Source organism: Pteropus medius, unplaced genomic scaffold, assembly GCF_902729225.1.
Source record: "Pteropus medius unplaced genomic scaffold, Ma_sr-lr_union100, whole genome shotgun sequence".
NCBI classification, from domain to species: Eukaryota; Metazoa; Chordata; class Mammalia; order Chiroptera; family Pteropodidae; genus Pteropus; species Pteropus medius.
In genome coordinates, this window is record NW_024344436.1 from 5,267,707 (window position 1) to 5,276,855 (window position 9,149).

Below are 9,149 nucleotides of genomic sequence, written 5' to 3' on the forward strand. Positions count from 1 at the left end.
CGCACTTCCGCTCCCACTCGCTCCTAGGGCCACAAGTAGCACTCAGACACCTGCTGCGACGTTTACCAACATTGTTCTGTCACCAGGACAGGACACGGCATTCACAACTGAATTGGAAAATGGGGCTTGGGGAAGGGTTCATGCCAGTGGAGGGATGGAGGTGGAGCAAGGGCTAGGGAACTCAGGGCAACAGTGCTGCTGGGGAGAAGGGACCTCCAGTGCCAGACAGGGAATGCAGTCTAGGCCTGGGGTTTGCCAGGGCATGGCCAACCGCAGTGCTCCTGGAGCTCTCCAAAGGCGACAGCCCTGGGGGTGGGGCGGGGCCTATCACAGGCATACCAGCCACAGGCATCCCAGCCCCCGCCGACCTTGCCTATAGCCAGCTGGCTTTCTTAGGTCTGGAGCCTTAGTGTTTCTGCAGCCCCACGTGCCTGCTGACCTACTGGTGAGGAAGGAAGACAGAACCTGGCCCACGTCCGCACAACGTGAGGTCTCAGCATATGTTGGGCGGCCAGCAGGAGCAGGGAAGATGGGCTCCTAAGTCCACGCTGCAGCACTGGGGTAGGGGAATAGGTCCAAGACCCTGGGGATCTGCTCCCCTATTCTGCCTTGGTTTACAGGCCTGCCTGAGTAGGGACTAGAGTCTGAGTATGACCTCCTGTGTGACTTGGAGAGATCTCAAAAGTCACAGCTCAACCTAGTTCCTGCTCCCCCAAGGCCAGAGGGGGCTTCATTGTGGGGGCTGTTGCCCAGCCCCCATGGAAGGAGATACAAATGAGAGGAGGGGCTGATGCTGAGAATAAATTAGGATTGGCTGGGGGTTGTGACCCTGAGTCTCTGGGTCAGGTCAGGAACAGTCTGGGTCTAGGCCATTCTGGGATTGGGGTTGCATCCAGGCCTGTCGGAGATCCAGATGAATCCAGGGTCAAGTCCAGGCTGGTCAGGGTCCAGGGGTGGGAAGGGCCAGCCCAGAAACTGGCAGTATATCCATGGCAGTGGTGGGGCTGAGGTGGGGTCACTGGTCCTGCATTTGCTGCTTCATCTTCTGCAGCATCTCCTGCATGCGCCTCAGCTGGGGTTGGGGGGCAGGAACAATGGAGGGTAGGGTGAGAAATGAGATGAAAGCGGCCTAGCATGATTTCTACCCATCCCCCAGCCCCTACTCCTCCCCTGCCACTTTACCAACCTCCTCATCCTTCATCCTGATGAGCTTCTCTGTCTCAGCGTCAGGGGTGGGGAGTGGCAGGATGGGGATGGGGCTCTCCATGCGGCTGTCCTGGGTCAATTTGCTGCAGGGTGGTAGACAAGAGGGACAATGCTGCTGGGAGGTCTGGCTGACCTCTCCACTGTCGAGGCTGCCCACCTGAGCTCCCACACCTTTGGGCTGGCTCTGGGGAGACAAGGTGCTGGGAAGCCGATCTGGGGACTGGGGCGAGGTTCGAGTTTGGGTGGACAGCCAGGACCACATTTGGTTATGGAAACATGGCTGGAGCACGAGATGCAGGTCCAGGTTTGGGGCAGGCAGGGTGGTATACCTGGTCATCTGCTGGATGCAGTGTGCACGGTAGTTCTCATAGTGCACGTCGCAAGTCACGTCCTTGAGATCATGCATGTGTGTGCGGATGAGCATGTTGCGCAGCTTCACGAAGTCGCAGTGTGCCTGGTTCTCCACTGCAGGGCAAGAAAAGGTGGTGGATGGGGCCCCGGCCCAGGGGAGCCCTCCTACCCCTCATGCCCATGCCCCATGCTTGGACTCACCCTCTACGATGCCCCAGGGGTACAGTCGCCCCCGGACCCGCTGTCCCTTGGCCTCCACCACCGTGTTGCTGCCAATAACCGCGAAGGGTGCACTCTCCTGGGGATGAGTAGGTATAAGAGCTCGCGCCCAGTTAGTATGGGTTAGTGGTTGGAGAGGGGCATGGGCACTCAGCTCCGGGCCAGCCAGCCCCCTCCAACAATACTGTCAATGATCTCTCCCCAAAGACATCCTGGTGTCACCCCACTTCTGGCCTCTCTGCTATAGGCTGAGGCCAGAGCTGGTGCAGCTTACACCCTAAGGCCTCTGACCGGCTGAGCCCATGCCTCCTAGTGATGCCCCTGCTGACTCTGGTTGGGGCCAAGGGCCTGTCTGACCCTGCTCCTTGCCTGGTGGCCACCTGTCCCCTGGCTTGGGCTTGGTCCTAATCACTCTAGCTGCTGGGGCACCCAAAGCTACCCTTACCCTCTGGAGCCTTTTGGGTCCTGGCAAGTGCTCCATGACTCGCTAAACACATGGGGCCCAAATACACAATCTAGGCAGGGACATGGGCAACCCTAGCCCTCTCGAGCTAGGCGAAGGGGCTCTACTGCTCAGAGTAAAGACCCCTAGCTCCAACAGGTCAGACCTGGGCCCTCGGCCCTCTTCCAAGCCCCATGTGAACTAGCCTCCAGCTCCCTACCCCCCCCACTGGGCTGCATGCTCACCTTCAGTTCCCGATCCTGCTGCTTGAAGTCCTCGTCCTCGTCCGAGTCACACTCAGGGAACTGGTACACGTGAATCCCAAACTTGTCAATCTCCTCCCGGATCTGTGGTGGGGCAGGGCTGTCAGAGTCAGGGCTGGCCAGGTCCCCTGGGCCAGGTTTGGTGGTGCCCGGGGTCAGCACACCTGATGCTCTTAGCCCGAGTCCTGAGCCAGGCCCTACTGCAACGCAGGCTCACCCGCTCCTTCAGCTTCCGGATCTCGCCAGGGACCAGACAGTCAGCTTTGGCAATGAGGGGCACGATGTTCACCTTCTCGTGCAGAGCCTTCATGAAACCCACGTCCACTGGTCGGAGCCTGGAGGGGCAGCTGCGGTGGTGAGGGGCTGGTAGGGGTGACAGTGGGGCAGGGAGCGGGTAGGGGAAGGCTCAGGGAGGGGGTGTCTGTGGAGGCATGGGTGGGGCTCGGCTCCACGGAGGTGGATGGCCCCTAACCCCAGGACAGTCACGCACCCGTGCCCGAAGGGAGAGATGAAGTACAGGCAGCAATGCACCCGGTTGTCCTGGATGTTCTTGCGGTTGAGGCCACTCTCATCACGGAAATACTGCTCAAACTGCTGGTCCACGTAGTCAGTGATAGGCTTCCAGCTGTGGGCACGGGGTGCATGAGGTGGGCTGTGAGGGTGGCCCACCAGCCCCAGGGGGGCTTGGTTGGCTTGAGCAGGGACTGTGCCCCAGCCAGGCCTTCCTCACCACTCAGAGTTGTTGACAGCGTCCCCGAAGCCTGGAGTATCCACAATGGTGAGCTTCAGCTTGACGCCCTTCTCTTCTATGTCCACCGTGTGCTTCAGGATCTCGACCGTCTGGCTGATGCGCTCTTCAGGAAAGGGGATGTCGCTTGGAGGGGCCTCCCTGACCCTTACCCCCCACCTTGGGCAGTCAGAACCAGGACCCTGTTCTCATCCATCCTAGTGTTTTGGCCCTGGCCACAAAGCCTATGGTCTGGGCCATTCCTCCTGGACCCTGGACAGGAGAACCATGCTGTGGGGAGAGAGGAACAGGGCTGAACCTGGAAGGGCACCCGTTGAGGGGTCACACATGAGGGAATGGTGAACCAGTGCCAGGGCAGTGACAGGTCCACTTACCCTCGGCGCTGAGCAGCTTCCGGTCCTTGTACAGGTCGGTCAGGAAGAGGCTGTGGACCAGTGTAGACTTCCCCAAGCCCGACTCACCTACCCACAGATACAGTAAAGGAGTCAGGTTAGGTCTGAGGACCCCACAACACAGGCTGGCCAGCCAGTGGCCCCAACCACCCCACCTGGGAGCTTGGCCTACTCACCTGCCACCATGAGTGTGAAATCGAAGCCCTTCTTCACTGACTTCCGATGCACCTGGTTGGGCAGTGTGGCAAAGCCCACGTACTGCTTGTCGATATCCTGGGGGCAGGGGCAGGGCTGGTCAGGGGTACGCTGGGGCTCCTGGGCAGCCCCATGCCCTGTCCCCTACCCAGCTCAAGCAAAAGTAGAGGGTTTCAATGGCAGAAAAGGGGTGAGGGCCTGTGGGCAAAGGCCTGGAGGTGGGAGGGCAGGTCAGGGGTTTGGCGGGTGGAGGCACCCTTGTCCCAGCTTCAGCGAGGGGCTTTGCAGGGACCCAAGACTGTGTCTATGTGTGTGTGTGTATGGAGTGGGAGATGTCAGGCCTCAGCAGACACAGGCAGTGTCCTTCCTTGGGGGGTAGATAGAAGGCACAAAAATGGAGACCCTTCAGACATGCTCCTCTCTTCGCAGGCGGGAGAAGCCCAGGCCTCTGTACTCACCCCTCCCTAGTGTACCAGGGGGTGGGAGGCCCCATGTGGCTCGGATCCAGCTGCGGGGGTGGCTGGCTGCGACAATGGTGGAGCAGGGGCTATTTATAGACAGCAGCGCTGAGCCTCCCCCTGCCGTTGGGGTCCCAGGCCCATCCCCTGTGGACCCTGGCCCTGCTGGCCGCTGTCACATCCCAGAGCCCTGGGACCTAGCCCCAGTGGGCGCATACACACTGACCTACATTCCACTCCCTTCTCCACACACACCTTGAGCCGCCTTTGGGCCTGGGTCCGTGGCGACAGCAGCTGCTCCACCAGGCGGTCCTGGGGTGCCGCCAGAGAATCCATCGCAGCGACCCCCCAGACCCTGACTGCACCTTGGGACCCCAGATCGGGTCAGGCCGACAGGGGCCCTGTGTCCTGAGGGACTTAGGCGCTACTCCCTCGAAGCCCTGTTCTCGCTCCCGTTTTAGGGGCACGGGAACTGAGGCCCAGAGAGGGGACGTGGACCACCCGGGGTGCCGCTGACCCCGAAGGCCGTGTGAGCCATCTCTCTGCCTCTGCGGACCCGCCCTGAGCCGCGCGGCGTCACAGCCACTGCCGGCCGCGCTCTGCACGCGAACCAGAGGCGGGGCTCCGCGCAGAGACCGCCTCGCTCGCTCTGTCGCCGGGAAACGGTCGCCTGGAAATTGGGCCGCGGGCGGAGCCACCGGAAAGCTGCCGCAGAGGGCAGGGCTGAGTACAGCACGAAGGGGACGCCGCGCAGCGAGGACAGGGAGCCCCGCTACCAGACCCGCAGCCACAATCCAGGCGTCGGGACAACAGAGGTGGAGAGGTGGGCGGGAAGGCCACTGCATCGCTCCCCACCAAAAGTGCGGCACGGCTTCCGCTCGCTGGAGGGCGCCGGAGGATGCTCCTGGGCCACAAGCGCACCCACGCGGGACCGGCTCATGCACCCCGCTCTCTCCGCGGACTCGGCGAAAACCGCCCGCGGTGTCACGGCGCCCCAACTACTCAGGGACACATCCCTCTCGGCACTGCCCCCTACCCTCTGCTTGGGGCTGACCTGCTCCCTCCTCTTTGTGCGTGTGCATGTGTGTTTGTATGTTTGGGGATTCTTAACTGGCGTGGCCCGCAAGACCACATGGTGGAACCGGGCAAAGGCAGGGCTCACCTTCCACGGGAATCAGAGCCCACCTCCACAGCCTGGACCTGCCCCCACCCCCAGGCCTAAGGAGACTTGGAGCAGGGAGAGGAACATGAGAGTACTAGCCGCCTACCCCGCTCTACCTCAGGAAATTTGGAAGCTGTGGCCAGCATGTCACTCCACAAACCTGACAGCCACTCACGGGCTGCGCTGCCCCATCTGTCTCTCCAGGCAGACCGTGACAGCAGAGGTGGAGGTGTATGGCATGGGCCCCTGTGGGCATTCCCTCTGAGCTTCTCCACCTGCTCTGACCAACAGAATTAGGCACATGGGGACTGGCGAGCTCCAGTCAGCTCAGCCCTAACCCCCATGTAGCCACTCCAGGGTCCACAGTGGTCTCCTGAGCCACCAAACCCTCACCATTCTCCCTAGTACCCTACCAGAATCTAAAAACGCCAGCGCCAGGTGGGCTGGAGGGGAGGTCTGGCAAGGAGCTGGGTGGGGTATGAAGAGATGTGCCTCCTAGACAGTGTGTCAGCAGGGACAGGCGGCCCCCTAACTCCCCCCCCATCCATCCCTGCTTGAAGAGCCTCTGTCCCCTTGTCTAAGCCCGTGGTACTGCTTTGGGGCCTGGAGGCCACTGGCACCTGAGGAGGAGGGGTGGGCCCACAGCTGGGAACAGGAGAGCCTTTCATCCTGGAGGAGAGTGTGGAGAGCAGAGGGAAGCCACTGGGGCCCCAGATCTCCCAGCTAGGACCCCAGGCCTCGCCCTGAAAAAGCCTCTTTACTAGCTCCAGCCCTGTATCATGCTGACCTACAGGAAGCCTCTGGGCTGAGTCTCACTCTGCCTCCGCCATGGGCCCATTTTAGACATGGCCCTCAGCCCAGCACCCACCCAAAAGGCTGACATTTCAGGCCCAGGGCAGCTCCAGGAAGACAGACCTGGACCCGGGCCTCAAGCTGAGTGAGAGCCTCAGCACTCCACAGCCTGGTGTCTAACAGAGTCTGTCACTCCCAGACTGACTCGGTTTCCCCTTTGGTAAGGCACAGCCTCTGGGGAGGCCCAGGTCAGGAAGGTGAGTCTCACTCCCAGCTCCCCACATGCCTGCCCCATCATCAGACTGTGTCTAGACAGGGCCGGTGAACTCCATGAGGGAACCTCAAGGAAGGGACCCTGCCACCGCCCCCCTTCCTCTGGTCCTGAAGCACAACAAATTTCCCTCAGGGCTTCCCAAGCCCTAGACACAGCTGCGCCCACCTCCTCCTGGAGCCTCAGACTCTCGAGGCATTTCCATTCTTAGAATCACCCGTCAGCTCTAGAAGCAGCCAACAGAGCCCCCATAACTGTCTGAGACTGGGTGGGGGTTGGAGGAGGACACACAGAAGGCCGCCAGAGCCCTCCCCACTGTCTGAGATGAGGCAGAAGCAAAGAGGGCCACCAGAGTTCTCTCACCCCCTTCCACAGCCCGTGTGGACAGGCTGAAGCTCGGTAACACCAACAATGGTAACAGTGAAGCCACAATGCTCCCTCCAGACCCGCAGGAGCCTTCCCCAAACACCTGGCTCTCTGGCCCTGCTCCTGGGGCTCCTCTGCTTATACAGTGCCCTCTCCCTCAGGTTCTAGGGGCTGAAGATGGGTGAGGCTGGCTCCCAGCTGACCTTGAATGCAGGGCAGACTCAGGCCTGCAGGGGCTCATACCTCAGCAGGAGGGGTCCCTGGGTGGTGCTAGGCAGCAACTGCCCAGCCCAGCGATTCCAAGTGCGTGCAGGCCCAGGAGAAGCCGTGGGTCTGGTCTCCCAGGCCTTTTCTCTCTCTCTCCCTCAAACAATAGCCTGGCTGCACGTGTCTCTGCATCTCAGGCATTGTCTGACCCACTGGTGATGGAAAGGCAGTTCCTGGCTTGGGCTCTCTGGGGAGCCACTCACTGGCAGGGTGAGGTTGATGAGGTCCCACCCCAAGAGCCTCGCTTGTCCCAAGGTGGGGTGCGTATCGGCCAGGAGATAGGCACTAGGCAGCCAGTGATTCCAGGCCCCCACCCCACCTGCTGGGCTGTACCTGGCCTGCCTGCCACACCCTGGGCTAGTACTTCAGGGTTCCACCCAGAATCTACCCCGTGTATGATACCCCTTCACTGATGATGGCTGCCAAGGCCACCCTGGTGCCAGAGTTGGGCCCTTCTTTTCTCCCCTAAACATGGCTGTTCTCAAGCCAGTGAGGCCCCAGCAGGGTTGCTCCAGAGCTTCCAGCCTACCTGATTACCCAACCCCAGCCCACTTTTGGGGTCTCCATCTCTGTTTAACCCTGACCTCATCTGGGTTTCACAGTGGGTGCCCAGGCCAGCCTCCTGTTGGGTCCTGCATTCCTGGAGGCTGGGGACCAAACCAGCCCCTTTGGGTGGCCACAAGCCTATTTATACTCACTAGGATGGAAGACCCATGCTGGGCTTGGGGATGACTCAGACCAGGCCCTGGAGGCTCCTAGTCTGGGGAAGAGACCTGGCCCACTCAAATTGGTGTGTGAGGAGAGGGGGCATAAGATGCAGAGTGGGGTAGGGTGGGCAGAGGCTCCCTTGTGGGGCTTCAAGGGTCTCTGTGCAGGCTGGTGGACACAGACCCCTCCCCCAGCCTGTGGCCTGCCATAACCAGTGGCCTCACTCAGGACCCTCAGCACACCGCCTAAAGCCAGGTCAGCACGCAGACGCTGCCTCTGGACCAGTGAGAGAGGGGCACTCGGCTTGTACCCCATCATGGGAGGGGCGCACGCCCCTGCTATGATGGTCAGAGGCCAGGCCCCCATGCCATGGCGCCCACTCCTCCTGTCTGCATTCTCAGACAGGGCAGCACTGCCCAGGCTGACAATCGGTTATCGCGACAGGGCGGGGTGACGGCCGGCGGGGGCGGGGTCGCGCCTGGGCGCTGGCGGCGTCGGTGCTACAAAGGGTGACAGCCGGCTGGCTGAGCGGCGGAGCGCACGTACCTGCTTGTCCTCTGCTGGGTCAGGGTCGGGATCCGGTCGGGGTCCGGGTCCGGGCGGGTCCAGGCCGGCGGGTGGGGGGAGAAACGGAGAGACACAGTGAGAGGCGGGCGGGCGGCGGGGACAAAGGCGCGGGCGGGCGCCGAGCTCACCTGGAGTCGCCAGCTTGCTCTTGTACCGCAGGCCTGTGCTCATGGTGGCCGCCAGCCGGGGACGTGCGGCGGCGGGCGCGCGGGCGGGGCACGGCGATGAGCGTTGAGTCCGAGGCCGAGCTTTGGGGTGACCGGCCCTCCGCGCGCCGCCGCCGCCCGCCCCGCCCGTGCGCCCGCCAGCCAATCGGCGCCCGCCGCGCCCACGCGCGACCTGGCGCGCGGGGGCGGGGACCCGGCGCCCACCACCAGCCTCCGCAGCCCCCACCCCCACTCCGGACTCCCGGCTACACCCTCATCTCCATCTCGGCAGGGTGCTGGGCACAGTGCCCGACCTTCTGCTTCACCTCTCCTGTGCCCCTACCCTCGCCCAGACTCTCACTCCCAACGCTCTAGCGGGCCCCCAGTCTATGCGTGGGCCTCTGACCTTGTGGCTCTTCTGTAAAACCTGCCCCCTGGGGTCTTGCTGCCTCATGCCAGCCCCTGCGTTGCAACCCTCTCTGCTCGCATACCCACATGCAGACCTGCTATGATCCTGAGAGAGATGGGATCCTGGCCTCCTCTGCTGGAGGGCAGCGAGGGGGCTGTGAAGGGAGGGCCAGGGCTTGCACCCCATT

At 62.3% G+C, this 9,149-nt stretch overlaps 1 protein-coding gene across 3 annotated transcripts; it reads right to left on the reverse strand.

Annotated features, from left to right (window-relative positions):
- Positions 1-57: 57 nt before the first annotated feature.
- On the reverse strand, positions 58-8,688 carry SEPTIN5 (septin 5). Of its 3 annotated transcripts, none has more exons than XM_039872893.1 (12): positions 8,536-8,688; positions 8,387-8,397; positions 3,798-3,894; positions 3,604-3,690; positions 3,212-3,335; positions 2,972-3,106; positions 2,699-2,816; positions 2,464-2,565; positions 1,759-1,855; positions 1,536-1,671; positions 1,187-1,289; positions 58-1,072 (listed from the first exon to the last, which is right to left on the reverse strand). In XM_039872893.1, exons 1-12 carry the CDS (start codon positions 8,576-8,578, stop codon positions 1,016-1,018), a joined length of 1,110 nt encoding a protein of 369 aa, XP_039728827.1. In that variant the 5' UTR covers positions 8,579-8,688; the 3' UTR covers positions 58-1,015. The 3 variants fall into 3 exon arrangements, with proteins under 3 accessions (XP_039728827.1, XP_039728826.1, XP_039728825.1); XM_039872892.1 differs by having other exon boundaries at positions 8,387-8,400; positions 8,536-8,687; XM_039872891.1 differs by lacking the exons at positions 8,387-8,397; positions 8,536-8,688 and adding an exon at positions 4,530-4,880.
- Positions 8,689-9,149: the final 461 nt, after the last annotated feature.

Bases quoted from the DNA above. Each gene is read 5' to 3' on its own strand.
- SEPTIN5 (XM_039872891.1), bottom strand. From the start codon at position 4,610: ATGGATTCTCTGGCGGCACCCCAGGACCGCCTGGTGGAGCAGCTGCTG. The intron at 1,672-1,758 runs GTGAGTCCAAGC...CTTGCCCTGCAG, and splicing joins CCCCTGGGGCATCGTAGAGG to TGGAGAACCAGGCACACTGC. The intron at 1,073-1,186 runs GTTGGTAAAGTG...CCCCAACCCCAG, and splicing joins TCAGGATGAAGGATGAGGAG to CTGAGGCGCATGCAGGAGAT.